Source organism: Haematobia irritans, chromosome 5, assembly GCF_050003625.1.
Source record: "Haematobia irritans isolate KBUSLIRL chromosome 5, ASM5000362v1, whole genome shotgun sequence".
In the NCBI taxonomy this organism is placed as follows: domain Eukaryota; kingdom Metazoa; phylum Arthropoda; class Insecta; order Diptera; family Muscidae; genus Haematobia; species Haematobia irritans.
The window spans coordinates 160,618,691-160,640,978 of NC_134401.1; the positions used below are offsets into that span (position 1 = coordinate 160,618,691).

At 31.5% G+C, this 22,288-nt stretch overlaps 1 protein-coding gene across 1 annotated transcript in view; it reads left to right on the top strand.

The window, feature by feature from the left end:
- Nucleotides 1–683: 683 nt before the first annotated feature.
- Nucleotides 684–22,288, top strand: part of LOC142240154 (uncharacterized) — a 104,566-nt gene continuing 82,961 nt past the window's right edge. Inside the window, exon 1 of the mRNA XM_075311860.1 lies at nt 684–784. Coding sequence (XP_075167975.1) covers nt 684–784 — 101 coding nt within the window. The remainder of the gene's footprint in view (nt 785–22,288) is intronic.

Consider the following 22,288-nt stretch of genomic DNA (forward strand, 5'->3'; position numbering starts at 1 on the left):
AATAAAGCATCATTTGACACCAACACTCATGCCTGTTTCTGTTCCTCCCCTTGGGGGTTTTCGCTTTCAGAAATATAAACTTATGTGTTTTTTTTCTACCCATTCAACTCCATAACATTTTGTTTACCACTTATCATTATTAAGCCCAGAAATAACATAAACACTTTAATGCAGTTCAATAGGAAGAGTGACAGCCTCTTTTAGATTCCTTGGTATGGTCTCATAGACATCAAAATCCATGGTAGTTTACTGCCTATGCTTGGTCCTCTGCGCTCAGTAGTATCGTATATGAAATATGACACAAAAGTCGAATAAAACCTAATGCAAATTTCTCACTTGGGATTTTCCATAAATATTTATGAATCTACTTAAGAGTTTGAAAAGCATAGACAAGCAAATACGATGAGGAGCTGCCTGCATAAATATTGGTCATTTATCCACTTAGTATCCATGGGAAACTGGTGCGAATAGAAGACCATTGCTTGCAATAACATACAAAACTGGGATATTTATGATGATGTTGTTGCCGGGTTACTGGCTTTGCTTGTTATTGAATATAAAATTGAAATATTTCCATATTGGCCATCGTTCTCACACAATTTCTATCTCCTTCTCTCTCTTTCTCTCTCTGTTGCTCTCTCTCGTTTTGCCTCTGTATTGCATTTGTGTTTGGAATCCCATAAATGGTTATGCTAATAGCAAATTATTATGGCAAAATATTAGACAGGTCAAAGTTGGAGATCCTTTCACAATATTTAGACTTGTACTTCCCAACCCTATTGGAGTAAGAGTAAAGTGCTCCTGGTTGCCCAATAATATCATCATAATCACCATAAACGTATTACATTTTGCATATTTATGCGTCTCTTTGGCAAGGTTGAATCGTTGTTTGGACAATGTTGTAGGATTTACACAGCACTTTCAACATGTTTTCAGCCTACGGATACAACACTTTGGCATGACCATTGTGGGAATGCAGTAAAAGGATATTAATAAACTACAGTAACGGGATGATATATGATGAAAGGATGTTCTAAGTTATTGTTTTTTTTTACGTGTTTATACCCCCCACCATAGGATGGGGGGTATATTAACTTTCTCATTCCGTTTGTAACACATCGAAATATTTCCCTAAGACCCCATCAAGTATATATATTCTGGGTCGTGATGAAATTCTGAGTCGATCTAAGCATGTCCGTACGTCTGTTGAAATCACGCAAACTTCCGAACGAAACAAGCTATCGACTTGAAAGTTGTTATTAATGTAGGTCGAATAATATTGCAAATGGGCCATATCGGACCACATTTACAAATAGCCCCCATATAAACCGACGCTCAGATTTAGCTTGCGGAGCCTCTTGGAGGAGCAAAATTCATCTGATCCGGTTGAAAGTTAGTACGTGGTGTTACTATATTGTCTCTAACAACCGTGCAAAAATTGGTCCATATCGGTCCATAATGACATATAGCCCCAATATAAACCGATCCCCAGATTTGACCTCCAGAGCCACTTGGAGAAGCACAATTAATCCGATTCGATTAAAAGTTTATACGTTAAGTTAGCATATGGCCTGTAACAACCATTCATAAATTGGTCCATATTGCATTATAACACATAAATTGGTCCATATTGCACTGCACACATAAACCGACCACCATTGTTCACTTCTGGTCTTGTGGTAAGTTTCATAGAGATATCTTCGTTTTTGCTTTTTTTTATGATGAAAATTCGGAGGTTATTTTTTAATTTTGGAAATTAATAGGAATTTAGATTTTTTGAGGGTAGTCACGAATTAAGGTCCTTTTGACGCTAGGACGCATATTTAAGGAGTTATGGTCAAAATAAGTTTTTCATATAAAAATTTGATTTTTTTTCAGGATTTTCATAGTAATTTTAATTTTGGGGGGGGCGGGGTGGTCCTAAATTAAGGTCCTTTTGGCTCTAGGACGCATATTTAAGGAGTTATGGCCAAAATAAGTTTTTCATATAAAAATTTGAATTTTTTTCACGATTTTCATCGAAATTATGATTTTTTTTGGGGGGGGGGGGGGAGGTGGTCATGAATTAAGGTCCTTTTGGCTCTAGGACGCATACTTAAGGAGTTATAGCCAAAATAAATTTTTCATATCAAAATTTGGAATTTTTTCAGGATTTTCATCGAAAGTTTGAATTTTTTCAGGATTTTCATCGAAATTTTGATTTTTGTGGAGGTGGTCATTAATTAAGGTCCTTTTGGCTCTAGGACGCACATTTAAGGAGTTATGGCCAAAATAAGTTTTTCATATCAAAATTGTATTTTTTTCAGGATTTTCATCGAAATTATGATTTTTTTTTGGGGGGGGGGGGAGGTGGTCATGAATTAAGGTCCTTTTGGCTCTAGGACGCATACTTAAGGAGTTATAGCCAAAATAAATTTTTCATATCAAAATTTGGAATTTTTTCAGGATTTTCATCGAAAGTTTGATTTTTTTGGGGGTGGTCATGAATTAAAGTCCTTATGGCTCTAGGACGCATATTTAAGGAGTTAAGTCCAAAATAAGTTTTTCATATAAAAATTTTAATTTTTTCAGGATTTTCATCGAAATTTTGATTTTTGTGGAGGTGGTCATTAATTAAGGTCCTTTTGGCTCTAGGACGCATATTTAAGGAGTTATGGCCAAAATAAGTTTTTCATATCAAAATTGTATTTTTTTCAGGATGAATTAAAGTCGTTTTGGCTCTAGGACGCATATTTAAGGAGTTAAGGCCAAAATAAGTTTTTCATATAAAAATTTGAATTTTTTCAGGATTTTCATCGAAATTTTGATTTTTTGGGGGTGGTCACGAATTAAGGTCCTATTGGCTCTAGGACGCATATTTAAGGAGTTATGGCCAAAATAAGTTTTTCATAAAAATTTTAATTTTTTCAGTATTTTCATCGAAATTTTGATTTTTTGGGGGTGGTCATGAATTAAGGTCCTTTTGGCTCTAGGACGCTTATTGAAGGATTTTCATCGAAATTTTGATTTTTTGAGGTTGGTCATGAATTAAGGTCCTTTTGGCTCCAGGACGTATATTTAAGGAGTTATGGCCAAAATAAGTTTTTCATATAAAAAGTTAATTTTTTTCAGGATTTTCATCGAAATTTTGATTTTTTGCGGGTGGTCAAAATTAAAGTCCTTTTGGTTCTAGGACGCATATTTAAGGAATTATGGCCAAAATAAGTTTTTCATAAAAATTTTAATTTTTCAGTATTTTCATGGAAATTTTGATGTTTTGGAGGTGGAGGTGGTTATCAATTAAGGTCCTTTTGGCTCTAGGACGCTTATTGAAGGATTTTCACCGACATTTTAATTTTTTGGGGGTGGTCATGAATTAAAGTCCTTTTGGCTCTAGGACGCATATTTAAGGAGTTATGGCCAAAATAAGTTTTTCATATAAAAATTTGAATTTTTTCAGGATTTTCATCGAAATTTTGATTTTTTGAAGGTGGTCACGAGTTAAGGTCCTTTTGGCTCTAGGAAGCATATTTAAGGAGATATGGCCACTTTAAGTTTTTCATATAAAAAATTTGGCCACTTTAAGTTTTTCATATGAAAAACTTATTTTGGCCATAACTCCTTAAATATGCGTCCTAGAGCCAAAAGGACTTAATTCGTGACCACCCCCAAAAAATCAAAATTTCGATAAAATCCTGAAAAAATTCAAAATTTTATATGAAAAACTTATTTTGGCCATAACTCCTTAAATATGCGTCCTAGAGCCAAAAGGACCTTAATTCCCCAAAAATCAAAATTTTGATGAAAATCCTAAAAAAATCAATTTTTTGTATATGAAAAACTTAAATTGGCCATATCTCCTTAAATATGCGTCCTAGAGCCAAAAGGACCTTAATTCATGACCACCCCCCCAAAAATTAAAATTTTTATGAAAATCCTAAAAGAATCAAATTTTTTATATGAAAAACTTAAATTGGCCATATCTCCTTAAATATGCGTCCTAGAGCCAAAAGGAGGTTAATTCATGACCACCCCCCAAAAATCAAAATTTTGATGAAAATCCTAAAAATAAAATTTTTGATATGAAAAACTTAAATTGGCCATATCTCCTTAAATATGCGTCCTAGATCCAAAAGGAGGTTAATTCGTGACCTCCCCCCAAAAGTCAAAATTTTGATGAAAATCCTAAAAAATAAAATTTTTGATATGAAAAACTTAAATTGGCCATATCTCCTTAAATATGCGTCCTAGAGCCAAAAAGAGGTTAATTCATGACCACCCCCCCAAACATCAAAATTGTGATGAAAATCCTCAAAAAATCAACATTTTTATATGAAAAACTTAAATTGGCCATATCTCCTTAAATATGCGTCCTAGAGCCAAAAGGAGGTTAATTCGTGACCACCCCCCAAAAATCAAAATTTTGATGAAAATCCTAAAAAATAAAATTTTGGATATGAAAAACTTAAAGTGGCCAAATTTTTTATATGAAAAACTTAAAGTGGTCATATCTCCTTAAATATGCGTCCTAGAGCCAAAAGGAGGATAATTCATGACCCCCCCCCCCCCCCCCCCCCCAAAATTAAAATTTTGATGAAAATCCTCACAAACTCAAATTTTTTATATGAAAAACTTAAATTGGCCATATCTCCTTAAATATGCGTCCTAGAGCCAAAAGGAGGTTAATTCGTGACCTCCCCGCAAAAGTCAAAATTTTGATGAAAATCCAAAAAAATAACAAATTTTTTATATGAAAAACTTAAATTGGCCATATCTCCTTAAATATGCGTCCTAGAGCCAAAAGGACCTTAATTAATGACCACCCCCCCAAAAATTAAAATTTTTATGAAAATCCTAAAAAATAAAATTTTTGATATGAAAAACTTAAATTGGCCATATCTCCTTAAATATGCGTCCCAGAGCCAAAAGGAGGTTAATTCGTGACCACCCCCCAAAAATTTCAATTTTGATGAAAATCCTAAAAAAATCAAATTTTTTATATGAAAAACTTAAATTGGCCATATCTCCTTAAATATGCGTCCTAGAGCCAAAAGGAGGTTAATTCGTGACCACCCCCCAAAAATCAAAATTTTGATGAAAATCCTCAAAAAATCAAATTTTTTATATGAAAAACTTAAAGTGGCCAAATTTTTTATATGAAAAACTTAAAGTGGTCATATCTCCTTAAATATGCGTCCTAGAGCCAAAAGGAGGATAATTCATGACCCCCCCCCCCCCCAAAATCAAAATTTTGATGAAAATCCTCACAAACTCAAATTTTTTATATGAAAAACTTAAATTGGCCATATCTCCTTAAATATGCGTCCTAGAGCCAAAAGGAGGTTAATTCGTGACCTCCCCGCAAAAGTCAAAATTTTGATGAAAATCCAAAAAAATAACAAATTTTTTATATGAAAAACTTAAATTGGCCATATCTCCTTAAATATGCGTCCTAGAGCCAAAAGGACCTTAATTAATGACCACCCCCCCAAAAATTAAAATTTTTATGAAAATCCTAAAAGAATCAAATTTTTTATATGAAAAACTTAAATTGGCCATATCTCCTTAAATATGCGTCCTAGAGCCAAAAGGAGGTTAATTCATGACCACCCCCAAAAATCAAAATTTTGATGAAAATCCTAAAAAATAAAATTTTTGATATGAAAAACTTAAATTGGCCATATCTCCTTAAATATGCGTCCTAGAGCCAAAAGGAGGTTAATTCGTGACCACCCCCCAAAAATCAAAATTTTGATGAAAATCCTAAAAAAATCAAATTTTTTTATATGAAAAACTTAAATTGGCCATATCTCCTTAACTATGCGTCCTAGAGCCAAAAGGAGGTTTATTCATGACCACTCCCCAAAAATCAAAATTTTGATGAAAATCCTAAAAAAATCAAAATTTTTATATGAAAAACCTAAATTGGCCATATCTCCTTAAATATGCGTCCTAGAGCCAAAAGGAGGTTTATTCATGACCACTCCCCAAAAATCAAAATTTTGATGAAAATCCTAAAAAAATCAAATTTCTTATATGAAAAACTTAAATTGGCCATATCTCCTTAAATATGCGTCCTAGAGGGGACCACCCCTCAAAAATCAAAATTTTGATGAAAATCCTAAAAAAATCAAATTTTTTTATATGAAAAACTTAAATTGGCCATATCTCCTTAAATATGCGTCCTAGAGCCAAAAGGAGGTTAATTCGTGACCACCCCTCAAAATGAAAATGCGAAATCCTAAAAAAATCAAATTTTTTATATGAAAAACTTAAATTGGCCATATCTCCTTAAATATGCGTCCTAGAGCCAAAAGGAGGTTAATTCGTGACCACCCCTCAAAAATCAAAATTTTGATGAAAATCCTAAAAAAATCAAATTTTTTATATGAAAAACTTAAATTGGCCATATCTCCTTAAATATGCGTCCAAAGGGAGGTTAATTCGTGACCACCCCTCAAAAATCAAAATTTTGATGAAAATCCTAAAAAAAATCAAATTTTTTATATGAAAAACTTAAATTGGCTTAAATATGCGTCCTAGAGCCAAAAGGAGGTTATTTCGTGACCACCCCTCAAAAATCAAAATTTTGATGAAAAACCTCAAAAAATAAAATTTTTTATAGAAAAACTTAAATTGGCCATATCTCCTTAAACATGCGTCCTAGAGCCAAAAGGACCTTAATTCATGACCACCCCCCAAAAATCAAAATTTTGATGAAAATCCTAAAAAAATCAAATTTTTTATATGAAAAACTTAAATTGGCCATATCTCCTTAAATATGCGTCCTAGAGCCAAAAGGAGGTTAATTCGTGACCACCCCTCAAAAATCAAAATTTTGATGAAAATCCTAAAAAATCAAATTTTTTATATGAAAATCTTAAATTGGCCATATCTCCTTAAATATGCGTCCTAGAGCCAAAAGGAGGTTAATTCGTGACCACCCCTCAAAAATCAAAATTTTGATGAAAATCCTAAAAAAATCAAATTTTTTATATGAAAACCTTAAATTGGCCATATCTCCTTAAATATGCGTCCTAGAGCCAAAAGGACCTTAATTCATGACCACCCCCCAAAAATCAAAATTTTGATGAAAAACCTCAAAAAATCAAATTTTTTATATGAAAAACTTAAATTGGCCATATCTCCTTAAATATGCGTCCTAGAGCCAAAAGGAGGTTAATTCGTGACCACCCCCCAAAAATCAAAATTTTGATGAAAATCCTAAAAAAATCAATTTTTTTCTATGAAAAACTTAAATTGGCCATATCTCCTTAAATATGCGTCCTAGAGCCAAAAGGAGGTTAATTCGTGACCACCCCCCAAAAATCAAAATTTTGATGAAAATCCTAAAAAAATCAAATTTTTTATATGAAAAACTTAAATTGGCCATATCTCCTTAAATATGCGTCCTAGAGGGGACCACCCCTCAAAAATCAAAATTTTGATGCAAATCCTAAAAAAATCAAATTTTTTTATATGAAAAACTTAAATTGGCCATATCTCCTTAAATATGCGTCCTAGAGCCAAAAGGAGGTTAATTCGTGACCACCCCCCAAAAATCAAAATTTTGATGAAAAACCTAAAAAAATCAAATTTTTTATATGAAAAACTTAAATTGGCCATATCTCCTTAAATATGGGTCCTAGAGCCAAAAGGAGGTTAATTCGTGACCACCCCTCAAAAACAAAATTTTTTGAAAATTTTGATGAAAATCCTAAAAAAATCAAATTTTTTATATGAAAAACTTAAATTGGCCATATCTCCTTAAATATGCGTCCTAGAGGGGACCACCCCTCAAAAATCAAAATTTTGATGCAAATCCTAAAAAAATCAAATTTTTTTATATGAAAAACTTAAATTGGCCATATCTCCTTAAATATGCGTCCTAGAGCCAAAAGGAGGTTAATTCGTGACCACCCCCCAAAAATCAAAATTTTGATGAAAAACCTAAAAAAATCAAATTTTTTATATGAAAAACTTAAATTGGCCATATCTCCTTAAATATGCGTCCTAGAGCCAAAAGGAGGTTAATTCGTGACCACCCCTCAAAAATCAAAATTTTGATGAAAATCCTACAAAAATCAAATTTTTTATATGAAAAACTTAAATTGGCCATATCTCCTTAAATATGCGTCCTAGAGCCAAAAGGACCTTAATTCATGACCACCCCCCAAAAATCAAAATTTTGATGAAAATCCTAAAAAATCAAATTTTTTATATGAAAAACTTAAATTGGCCATATCTCCTTAAATATGCGTCTTAGAGCCAAAAGGAGTTTAATTCATGACCACCCCCCAAAAATCAAAATTTTGATGAAAATCCTAAAAAAATAAAATTTTTTATATGAAAAACTTAAATTGGCCATATCTCCTTAAATATGCGTCCTAGAGGGGACCACCCCTCAAAAATCAAAATTTTGATGCAAATCCTAAAAAAATCAAATTTTTTTATATGAAAAACTTAAATTGGCCATATCTCCTTAAATATGCGTCCTAGAGCCAAAAGGAGGTTAATTCGTGACCACCCCTCAAAAATCAAAATTTTGATGAAAATCCTAAAAAAATCAAATTTTTTATATGAAAAACTTAAATTTGCCATATCTCCTTAAATATGCGTCCTAGAGCCAAAAGGAGGTTAATTCGTGACCACCCCTCAAAAATCAAAATTTTGATGAAAATCCTAAAAAAATCAAATTTTTTATATGAAAAACTTAAATTGGCCATATCTCCTTAAATATGCGTCCTAGAGCCAAAAGGATCTTAATTCATGACCACCCCCACCCCAAAAATCAACATTTTGATGAAAAACCTCAAAAAATAAAATTTTTTATATGAAAAACTTAAATTGGCCATATCTCCTTAAATATGCGTCCTAGAGCCAAAAGGAGGTTAATTCGTGACCACCCCCCAAAAATCAAAATTTTGATGAAAATCCTAAAAAAATCAAATTTTTTATATGAAAAACTTAAATTGGCCATATCTCCTTAAATATGCGTCCTAGAGCCAAAAGGACCTTAATTCATGACCACCCCCCAAAAATCAAAATTTTGATGAAAATCCTAAAAAATCAAATTTTTTATATGAAAAACTTAAATTGGCCATATCTCCTTAAATATGCGTCCTAGAGCCAAAAGGACCTTAATTCATGACCACCCCCCAAAAATCAAAATTTTGATGAAAAACCTCAAAAAATCAAATTTTTTATATGAAAAACTTAAATTGGCCATATCTCCTTAAATATGCGTCCTAGAGCCAAAAGGACCTTAATTCATGACCACCCCCCAAAAATCAAAATTTTGATGAAAAACCACCCCTCAAAAATCAAAATTTTGATGCAAATCCTAAAAAAATCAAATTTTTTTATATGAAAAACTTAAATTGGCCATATCTCCTTAAATATGCGTCCTAGAGCCAAAAGGAGGTTAATTCGTGACCACCCCTCAAAAATCAAAATTTTGATGAAAATCCTAAAAAAATCAAATTTTTTATATGAAAAACTTAAATTTGCCATATCTCCTTAAATATGCGTCCTAGAGCCAAAAGGAGGTTAATTCGTGACCACCCCTCAAAAATCAAAATTTTGATGAAAATCCTAAAAAAATCAAATTTTTTATATGAAAAACTTAAATTGGCCATATCTCCTTAAATATGCGTCCTAGAGCCAAAAGGAGGTTATTTCGTGACCACCCCTCAAAAATCAAAATTTTGATGAAAAACCTCAAAAAATAAAATTTTTTATATGAAAAACTTAAATTGGCCATATCTCCTTAAATATGCGTCCTAGAGCCAAAAGGACCTTAATTCGTGACCACCCCCCAAAAATCAAAATTTTGACGAAAATCCAAAAAAATCAAATTTTTTATATGAAAAACTTAAATTGGCCATATCTCCTTAAATATGCGTCCTAGAGCCAAAAGGACCTTAATTCATGACCACCCCCCAAAAATCAAAATTTTGATGAAAAACCTCAAAAAATCAAATTTTTTATATGAAAAACTTAAATTGGCCATATCTCCTTAAATATGCGTCCTAGAGCCAAAAGGACCTTAATTCATGACCACCCCCCAAAAATCAAAATTTTGATGAAAATCCTAAAAAAATCAAATTTTTTATATGAAAAACTTAAATTGGCCATATCTCCTTAAATATGCGTCCTAGAGCCAAAAGGAGGTTAATTCGTGACCACCCCTCAAAAATCAAAATTTTGATGAAAATCCTAAAAAAATCAAATTTTTTATATGAAAAACTTAAATTGGCCATATCTCCTTAAATATGCGTCCTAGAGCCAAAAGGAGGTTATTTCGTGACCACCCCCACCCCAAAAATCAACATTTTGATGAAAAACCTCAAAAAATAAAATTTTTTATATGAAAAACTTAAATTGGCCATATCTCCTTAAATATGCGTCCTAGAGCCAAAAGGAGGTTAATTCGTGACCACCCCCCAAAAATCAAAATTTTGATGAAAATCCTAAAAAAAATCAAATTTTTTATATGAAAAACTTAAATTGGCCATATCTCCTTAAATATGCGTCCTAGAGCCAAAAGGACCTTAATTCATGACCACCCCCCAAAAATCAAAATTTTGATGAAAATCCTAAAAAAATCAATTTTTTTATATGAAAAACTTAAATTGGCCATATCTCCTTAAATATGCGTCCTAGAGCCAAAAGGACCTTAATTCGTGACCACCCCCCAAAAATCAAAATTTTGATGAAAATCCTAAAAAAATCAAATTTTTTATATGAAAAACTTAAATTGGCCATATCTCCTTAAATATGCGTCCTAGAGCCAAAAGGACCTTAATTCATGACCACCCCCCAAAAATCAAAATTTTGATGAAAAACCTCAAAAAATCAAATTTTTTATATGAAAAACTTAAATTGGCCATATCTCCTTAAATATGCGTCCTAGAGCCAAAAGGAGGTTAATTCGTGACCACCCCTCAAAAATCAAAATTTTGATGAAAATCCTAAAAAAATCAAATTTTTTATATGAAAAACTTAAATTGGCCATATCTCCTTAAATATGCGTCCTAGAGCCAAAAGGAGGTTAATTCGTGACCACCCCTCAAAAATCAAAATTTTGATGAAAATCCTAAAAAAAATCAAATTTTTTATATGAAAAACTTAAATTGGCCATATCTCCTTAAATATGCGTCCTAGAGCCAAAAGGACCTTAATTCGTGACCACCCCTCAAAAATCAAAATTTTGATGAAAATCCTAAAAAAATCAAATTTTTTATATGAAAAACTTAAATTGGCCATATCTCCTTAAATATGCGTCCTAGAGCCAAAAGGAGGTTAATTCGTGACCACCCCTCAAAAATCAAAATTTTGATGAAAAACCTCAAAATAAAATTTTTTATATGAAAAACTTAAATTGGCCATATCTCCTTAAATATGCGTCCTAGAGCCAAAAGGAGGATATTTCGTGACCACCCCCCCCCCCAAAAAAATCAAAATTTTGATGAAAAACCTCAAAAAATAAAATTTTTTATATGAAAAACTTAAATTGGCCATATCTCCTTAAATATGCGTCCTAGAGCCAAAAGGAGGTTAATTCGTGACCACCCCCCAAAAATCAAAATTTTGATGAAAATCCTAAAAAAAACAAATTTTTTATATGAAAAACTTAAATTGGCCATATCTCCTTAAATATGCGTCCTAGAGCCAAAAGGACCTTAATTCATGACCACCCCCCAAAAATCAAAATTTTGATGAAAAACCCAAAAATCAAAATTTTGATAAAAATCCTAAAAAAAATCAAATTTTTTATATGAAAAACTTAAATTGGCCATATCTCCTTAAATATGCGTCCTAGAGCCAAAAGGAGGTTAATTCGTGACCACTCCCCAAAAATCAAAATTTTGATGAAACTCAAAAAATCAAATTTTTTATATGAAAAACTTAAATTGGCCATATCTCCTTAAATATGCGTCCTAGAGCCAAAAGGAGGTTAATTCGTGACCACCCTCCCAAAAATCAAAATTTTGATGAAAATCCTAAAAAAATAAATTTTTTTATATGAAAAACTTAAATTGGCCATATCTCCTTAAATATGCGCCCTAGAGCCAAAAGGAGGTTAATTCATGACCACCCCCCCCCCCCCCCAAAAATCAAAATTTTGATGAAAATCCTAAAAAAATAAAATTTTTTATATGAAAAACTTAAATTGGCCATATCTCCTTAAATATGCGTCCTAGAGCCAAAAGGAGGTTAATTCATGACCACCCCCCAAAAATCAAAATTTTGATGAAAATCCTAAAAAAGTCAAATTTTTTATATGAAAAACTTAAATTGGCGATATCTCCTTAAATATGCGTCCTAGAGCCAAAAGGAGGTTAATTCGTGACCACCCTCCCAAAAATCAAAATTTTGATGAAAATCCTAAAAAAATAATTTTTTTTATATGAAAAACTTAAATTGGCCATATCTCCTTAAATATGCGCCCTAGAGCCAAAAGGAGGTTAATTCATGACCACCCACCCCCCCCCCCCCCAAAAATCAAAATTTTGATGAAAATCCTAAAAAAATCAAATTTTTTATATGAAAAACTTAAATTGGCTATATCTCCTTAAATATGCGTCCTAGAGCCAAAAGGAGGTTAATTCATGACCACCCCCCAAAAATCAAAATTTTGATGAAAATCCTAAAAAAATCAAATTTTTATATGAAAAACTTAAATTGGCCATATCTCCTTAAATATGCGTCCTGGAGCCAAAAGGACCTTAATTCATGACCACCCCCCAAAAATCAAAATTTTGATGAAAATCCTAAAAAAATCAAATTTTTTATATGAAAAACTTTAATTGGCCATATCTCCTTAAATATGCGTCCTAGAGCCAAAAGGACCTTAATTCATGACCACCCCCCAAAAATCAAAATTTTGATGACAATCCTAAAAAAATCAAATTTTTTATATGAAAAACTTAAATTGGCCATATCTCCTTAAATATGCGTCCTAGAGCCAAAAGGAGGTTAATTCATGACCACCCCCCAAAAATCAAAATTTTGATGAAAATCCTAAAAAAATCAAATTTTTTATATGAAAAACTTAAATTGGCCATATCTCCTTAAATATGCGTCCTAGAGCCAAAAGGAGGTTAATTCGTGACCACCCCTCAAAAATCAAAATTTTGATGAAAATCCTAAAAAAATCAAATTTTTTATATGAAAAACTTAAATTGGCCATATCTCCTTAAATATGCGTCCTAGAGCCAAAAGGAGGTTAATTCGTGACCACCCCTCAAAAACAAAATTTTTTGAAAATTTTGATGAAAATCCTAAAAAAATAAAATTTTTTATATGAAAAACTTAAATTGGCCATATCTCCTTAAATATGCGTCCTAGAGCCAAAAGGAGGTTAATTCGTGACCACCCCCCAAAAATCAAAATTTTGATGAAAATCCTAAAAAGTCAAATTTTTTATATGAAAAACTTAAATTGGCCATATCTCCTTAAATATGCGCCCTAGAGCCAAAAGGAGGTTAATTCGTGACCACCCTCCCAAAAATCAAAATTTTGATGAAAATCCTAAAAAAATAAATTTTTTTATATGAAAAACTTAAATTGGCCATATCTCCTTAAATATGCGTCCTAGAGCCAAAAGGACCTTAATTCATGACCACCCCCCAAAAATCAAAATTTTGATGAAAAACCCAAAAATCAAAATTTTGATGAAAATCCTAAAAAAAATCAAATTTTTTATATGAAAAACTTAAATTGGCCATATCTCCTTAAATATGCGTCCTAGAGCCAAAAGGACCTTAATTCATGACCACCCCCCAAAAATCAAAATTTTGATGAAAAACCTAAAAAAATCAAATCAAAAATCCTAAAAAAAATCAAATTGTTTATATGAAAAACTTAAATTGGCCATATCTCCTTAAATATGCGTCCTAGAGCCAAAAGGAGGTTAATTCGTGACCACTCCCCAAAAATCAAAATTTTGATGAAACTCAAAAAATCAAATTTTTTATATGAAAAACTTAAATTGGCCATATCTCCTTAAATATGCGTCCTAGAGCCAAAAGGAGGTTAATTCGTGACCACCCTCCCAAAAATCAAAATTTTGATGAAAATCCTAAAAAAATAAATTTTTTTATATGAAAAACTTAAATTGGCCATATCTCCTTAAATATGCGCCCTAGAGCCAAAAGGAGGTTAATTCATGACCACCCCCCCCCCCCCCCCACCACCAAAAATCAAAATTTTGATGAAAATCCTAAAAAAATAAAATTTTTTATATGAAAAACTTAAATTGGCCATATCTCCTTAAATATGCGTCCTAGAGCCAAAAGGAGGTTAATTCGTGACCACCCCCCAAAAATCAAAATTTTGATGAAAATCCTAAAAAAGTCAAATTTTTTATATGAAAAACTTAAATTGGCCATATCTCCTTAAATATGCGTCCTAGAGCCAAAAGGAGGTTAATTCGTGACCACCCTCCCAAAAATCAAAATTTTGATGAAAATCCTAAAAAAAATAAATTTTTTTATATGAAAAACTTAAATTGGCCATATCTCCTTAAATATGCGCCCTAGAGCCAAAAGGAGGTTAATTCATGACCACCCCCCCCCCCCCCCAAAAATCAAAATTTTGATGAAAATCCTAAAAAAATCAAATTTTTTATATGAAAAACTTAAATTGGCTATATCTCCTTAAATATGCGTCCTAGAGCCAAAAGGAGGTTAATTCATGACCACCCCCCAAAAATCAAAATTTTGATGAAAATCCTAAAAAAATCAAATTTTTATATGAAAAACTTAAATTGGCCATATCTCCTTAAATATGCGTCCTAGAGCCAAAAGGACCTTAATTCATGACCACCCCCCAAAAATCAAAATTTTGATGAAAATCCTAAAAAAATCAAATTTTTTATATGAAAAACTTTAATTGGCCATATCTCCTTAAATATGCGTCCTAGAGCCAAAAGGACCTTAATTCATGACCACCCCCCAAAAATCAAAATTTTGATGACAATCCTAAAAAAATCAAATTTTTTATATGAAAAACTTAAATTGGCCATATCTCCTTAAATATGCGTCCTAGAGCCAAAAGGAGGTTAATTCATGACCACCCCCCAAAAATCAAAATTTTGATGAAAATCCTAAAAAAATCAATTTTTTTATATGAAAAACTTAAATTGGCCATATCTCCTTAAATATGCGTCCTAGAGCCAAAAGGAGGTTAATTCGTGACCACCCCTCAAAAATCAAAATTTTGATGAAAATCCTAAAAAAATCAAATTTTTTATATGAAAAACTTAAATTGGCCATATCTCCTTAAATATGCGTCCTAGAGCCAAAAGGAGGTTAATTCGTGACCACCCCTCAAAAACAAAATTTTTTTGAAAATTTTGATGAAAATCCTAAAAAAATAAAATTTTTTATATGAAAAACTTAAATTGGCCATATCTCCTTAAATATGCGTCCTAGAGCCAAAAGGAGGTTAATTCGTGACCACCCCCCAAAAATCAAAATTTTGATGAAAATCCTAAAAAGTCAAATTTTTTATATGAAAAACTTAAATTGGCCATATCTCCTTAAATATGCGTCCTAGAGCCAAAAGGAGGTTAATTCGTGACCACCCTCCCAAAAATCAAAATTTTGATGAAAATCCTAAAAAAATAAATTTTTTTTTTTGAAAAACTTAAATTGGCCATATCTCCTTAAATATGCGCCCTAGAGCCAAAAGGAGGTTAATTCGTGACCACCCTCCCAAAAATCAAAATTTTGATGAAAATCCTAAAAAAATAAATTTTTTTATATGAAAAATTTAAATTGGCCATATCTCCTTAAATATGCGTCCTAGAGCCAAAAGGAGGTTAATTCGTGACCACCCCTCAAAAACAAAATTTTTTGAAAATTTTGATGAAAATCCTAAAAAAATCAAATTTTTTATATGAAAAACTTAAATTGGCCATATCTCCTTAAATATGCGTCCTAGAGCCAAAAGGAGGTTAATTCGTGACCACCCTCCCAAAAATCAAAATTTTGATGAAAATCCTAAAAAAATAAATTTTTTTATATGAAAAACTTAAATTGGCCATATCTCCTTAAATATGCGCCCTAGAGCCAAAAGGAGGTTAATTCATGACCACCCCCCCCCCCCCCCCAAAATCAAAATTTTGATGAAAATCCTAAAAAAATCAAATTTTTTATATGAAAAACTTAAATTGGCTATATCTCCTTAAATATGCGTCCTAGAGCCAAAAGGACCTTAATTCATGACCACCCCCCAAAAATCAAAATTTTGATGAAAATCCTAAAAAAATCAAATTTTTTATATGAAAAACTTAAATTGGCCATATCTCCTTAAATATGCGTCCTAGAGCCAAAAGGACCTTAATTCATGACCACCCCCCAAAAATCAAAATTTTGATGACAATCCTAAAAAAATCAAATTTTTTATATGAAAAACTTAAATTGGCCATATCTCCTTAAATATGCGTCCTTGAGCCAAAAGGACCTTAATTCATGACCACCCCCCAAAAATCAAAATTTTGATGAAAATCCTAAAAAAATCAAATTTTTTATATGAAAAACTTAAATTGGCCATATCTCCTTAAATATGCGTCCTAGAGCCAAAAGGAGGTTAATTCGTGACCACCCCTCAAAAACAAAATTTTTTGAAAATTTTGATGAAAATCCTAAAAAAATCAAATTTTTTATATGAAAAACTTAAATTGGCCATATCTCCTTAAATATGCGTCCTAGAGCCAAAAGGAGGTTAATTCGTGACCACCCCCCAAAAATCAAAATTTTGATGAAAAACCTCAAAAAATCAAATTTTTTATATGAAAAACTTAAATTGGCCATATCTCCTTAAATATGCGTCCTAGAGCCAAAAGGACCTTAATTCATGACCACCCCTCAAAAATCAAAATTTTGATGAAAATCCTAAAAAAATCAAATTTTTTATATGAAAAACTTAAATTGGCCATATCTCCTTAAATATGCGTCCTAGAGCCAAAAGGACCTTAATTCATGACCACTCCCCAAAAATCAAAATTTTGATGACAATCCTAAAAAAAAATAAAATTTTTTATATGAAAAACTTAAATTGGCCATATCTCCTTAAATATGCGTCCTAGAGCCAAAAGGAGGTTAATTCATGACCACCCCCCAAAAATCAAAATTTTGATGAAAATCCTAAAAAAATCAAATTTTTTATATGAAAAACTTAAATTGGCCATATCTCCTTAAATATGCGTCCTAGAGCCAAAAGGAGGTTAATTCATGACCACCCCCCAAAAATCAAAATTTTGATGAAAATCCTAAAAAAATCAAATTTTTTATATGAAAAACTTAAATTGGCCATATCTCCTTAAATATGCGTCCTAGAGCCAAAGGGAGGTTAATTCGTGACCACCCCTCAGAAATCAAAATTTTGATGAAAATCCTAAAAAAATCAAATTTTTTATATGAAAAACCTAAATTGGCCATATCTCCTTAAATATGCGTCCTAGAGCCAAAAGGAGGTTAATTCATGACCACCCCCCAAAAATCAAAATTTTGATGAAAATCCTAAAAAAATCAAATTTTTTATATGAAAAACTTAAATTGGCCATATCTCCTTAGATATGCGTCCTAGAGCCAAAAGGAGGTTAATTCGTGACCACCCCTCAAAAATCAAAATTTTGATGAAAATCCTAAAAAAATCAAATTTTTTATATGAAAAACTTAAATTGGCCATATCTCCTTAAATATGCGTCCTAGAGCCAAAAGGAGGTTAATTCGTGACCACCCCTCAAAAACAAAATTTTTTGAAAATTTTGATGAAAATCCTAAAAAAATCAAATTTTTTATATGAAAAACTTAAATTGGCCATATCTCCTTAAATATGCGTCCTAGAGCCAAAAGGAGGTTAATTCGTGACCACCCCCCAAAAATCAAAATTTTGATGAAAAACCTCAAAAAATCAAATTTTTTATATTAAAAACTTAAATTGGCCATATGTCCTTAAATATGCGTCCTAGAGCCAAAAGGAGGTTAATTCGTGACCACCCCTCAAAAACAAAATTTTTTGAAAATTTTGATGAAAATCCTAAAAAAATCAAATTTTTTATATGAAAAACTTAAATTGGCCATATCTCCTTAAATATGCGTCCTAGAGCCAAAAGGAGGTTAATTCGTGACCACCCCCCAAAAATCAAAATTTTGATAAAAAACCTCAAAAATTAAATTATTTATATAAAAAACTTAAATTGGCCATATCTCCTTAAATATGCGTCCTAGAGCCAAAAGGACCTTAATTCATGACCACCCCCCAAAAATCAAAATTTTGATGACAATCCTAAAAAAAATAAAATTTTTTATATGAAAAACTTAAATTGGCCATATCTCCTTAAATATGCGTCCTAGAGCCAAAAGGAGGTTAATTCATGACCACCCCCCAAAAATCAAAATTTTGATGAAAATCCTAAAAAAATCAAATTTTTTATATGAAAAACTTAAATTGGCCATATCTCCTTAAATATGCGTCCTAGAGCCAAAAGGACCTTAATTCATAACCACCCCCCAAAAATCAAAATTTTGATGACAATCCTAAAAAAATCAAATTTTTTATATGAAAAACTTAAATTGGCCATATCTCCTTAAATATGCGTCCTAGAGCCAAAGGGAGGTTAATTCGTGACCACCCCTCAAAAATCAAAATTTTGATGAAAATCCTAAAAAAATCAAATTTTTTATATGAAAAACTTAAATTGGCCATATCTCCTTAAATATGCGTCCTAGAGCCAAAAGGAGGTTTATTCATGACCACCCCCCAAAAATCTAAATTTTGATGAAAATCCTAAAAAAATCAAATTTTTTATATGAAAAACTTAAATTGGCCATATCTCCTTAAATATGCGTCCTAGAGCCAAAAGGAGGTTAATTCATGCCCACCCCCCAAAAATCAAAATTTTGATGAAAATCCTAAAAAAAATCAAATTTTTTATATGAAAAACTTAAATTGACCATATCTCCTTAAATATGCGCCCTAGAGCCAAAAGGAGGTTAATTCGTGACCACCCCCCAAAAATCAAAATTTTGATGAAAATCCTAAAAAAATCAAATTTTTTATATGAAAAACTTAAATTGGCCATATCTCCTTAAATATGCGTCCTAGAGCCAAAAGGACCTTAATTCATGACCACCCCCCAAAAATCAAAATTTTGATGAAAAACCTCAAAAAATCAAATTTTTTATATGAAAAACTTAAATTGGCCATATCTCCTTAAATATGCGTCCTAGAGCCAAAAGGAGGTTATTTCGTGACCACCCCTCAAAAATCAAAATTTTGATGAAAAACCTCAAAAAATAAAATTTTTTATATGAAAAACTTAAATTGGCCATATCTCCTTAAATATGCGTCCTAGAGCCAAAAGGAGGTTAATTCGTGACCACCCCCCAAAAATCAAAATTTTGATGAAAACCTCAAAAAATCAAATTTTTTATATGAAAAACTTAAATTGGCCATATCTCCTTAAATATGCGTCCTAGAGCCAAAAGGACCTTAATTCATGACCACCCCCCAAAAATCAAAATTTTGATGAAAAACCTCAAAAAATCAAATTTTTTATATGAAAAACTTAAATTGGCCATATCTCCTTAAATATGCGTCCTAGAGCCAAAAGGAGGTTAATTCGTGACCACCCCTCAAAAATCAAAATTTTGATGAAAATCCTAAAAAAATAAAATTTTTTATATGAAAAACTTAAATTGGCCATATCTCCTTAAATATGCGTCCTAGAGCCAAAAGGAGGTTAATTCGTGACCACTCCCCAAAAATCAAAATTTTGATGAAAATCCTCAAAAAATCAAATTTTTTATATGAAAAACTTAAATTGGCCATATCTCCTTAAATATGCGTCCTAGAGCCAAAAGGAGGTTAATTCGTGACCACCCCCCAAAAATCAAAATTTTGATGGAAAACCTCAAAAAATCAAATTTTTTATATGAAAAACTTAAATTGGCCATATCTCCTTAAATATGCGTCCTAGAGCCAAAAGGACCTTAATTCATGACCACCCCCCCAAAATCATAATTTTGATGAAAAACCTCAAAAATCAAATTTTTTATATGAAAAGCTTAAATTGGCCATATCTCCTTAAATATGCGTCCTAGAGCCAAAAGGAGGTTAATTCGTGACCACCCCTCAAAAATCAAAATTTTTATGAAAATCCTAAAAAAATCAAATTTTTTATATGAAAAAGTTAAATTGGCCATATCTCCTTAAATATGCGTCCTAGAGCCAAAAGGAGGTTAGTTCATGACCACCCCCCAAAAATCAAAATTTTGATGAAAATCCTAAAAAAATCAAATTTTTTATATGAAAAACTTTAATTGGCCATATCTCCTTAAATATGCGTCCTAGAGCCAAAAGGACCTTAATTCATGACCACCCCCCAAAAATCAAAATTTTGATGAAAATCCTAAAAAAATCAAATTTTTTATATGAAAAACTTAAATTGGCCATATCTCCTTAAATATGCGTCCTAGAGCCAAAAGGACCTTAATTCATGACCACCCCCCAAAAATCAAAATTTTGATGACAATCCTAAAAAAATCAAATTTTTTATATGAAAAACTTAAATTGGCCATATCTCCTTAAATATGCGTCCTTGAGCCAAAAGGACCTTAATTCATGACCACCCCCCAAAAATCAAAATTTTGATGAAAATCCTAAAAAAATCAAATTTTTTATATGAAAAACTTTAATTGGCCATATCTCCTTAAATATGCGTCCTAGAGCCAAAAGGACCTTAATTCATGACCACCCCCCAAAAATCAAAATTTTGATGACAATCCTAAAAAAATCAAATTTTTTATATGAAAAACTTAAATTGGCCATATCTCCTTAAATATGCGTCCTAGAGCCAAAAGGAGGTTAATTCATGACAACCCCCCAAAAATCAAAATTTTGATGAAAATCCTAAAAAAATCAAATTTTTTATATGAAAAACTTAAATTGGCCATATCTCCTTAAATATTCGTCCTAGAGCCAAAAGGAGGTTAATTCGTGACCACCCCTCAAAAATCAAAATTTTGATGAAAATCCTAAAAAAATCAAATTTTTTATATGAAAAACTTAAATTGGCCATATCTCCTTAAATATGCGTCCTAGAGCCAAAAGGAGGTTAATTCGTGACCACCCCTCAAAAACAAAATTTTTTGAAAATTTTGATGAAAATCCTAAAAAAATCAAATTTTTTATATGAAAAACTTAAATTGGCCATATCTCCTTAAATATGCGTCCTAGAGCCAAAAGGAGGTTAATTCGTGACCACCCCCCAAAAATCAAAATTTTGATGAAAAACCTCAAAAAATCAAATTTTTTATATGAAAAACTTAAATTGGCCATATCTCCTTAAATATGCGTCCTAGAGCCAAAAGGACCTTAATTCATGACCACCCCTCAAAAATCAAAATTTTGATGAAAATCCTAAAAAAATCAAATTTTTTATATGAAAAACTTAAATTGGCCATATCTCCTTAAATATGCGTCCTAGAGCCAAAAGGACCTTAATTCATGACCACTCCCCAAAAATCAAAATTTTGATGACAATCCTAAAAAAAAATAAAATTTTTTATATGAAAAACTTAAATTGGCCATATCTCCTTAAATATGCGTCCTAGAGCCAAAAGGAGGTTAATTCATGACCACCCCCCAAAAATCAAAATTTTGATGAAAATCCTAAAAAAATCAAATTTTTTATATGAAAAACTTAAATTGGCCATATCTCCTTAAATATGCGTCCTAGAGCCAAAAGGAGGTTAATTCATGACCACCCCCCAAAAATCAAAATTTTGATGAAAATCCTAAAAAAATCAAATTTTTTATATGAAAAACTTAAATTGGCCATATCTCCTTAAATATGCGTCCTAGAGCCAAAGGGAGGTTAATTCGTGACCACCCCTCAGAAATCAAAATTTTGATGAAAATCCTAAAAAAATCAAATTTTTTATATGAAAAACCTAAATTGGCCATATCTCCTTAAATATGCGTCCTAGAGCCAAAAGGAGGTTAATTCATGACCACCCCCCAAAAATCAAAATTTTGATGAAAATCCTAAAAAAATCAAATTTTTTATATGAAAAACTTAAATTGGCCATATCTCCTTAGATATGCGTCCTAGAGCCAAAAGGAGGTTAATTCGTGACCACCCCTCAAAAATCAAAATTTTGATGAAAATCCTAAAAAAATCAAATTTTTTATATGAAAAACTTAAATTGGCCATATCTCCTTAAATATGCGTCCTAGAGCCAAAAGGAGGTTAATTCGTGACCACCCCTCAAAAACAAAATTTTTTGAAAAT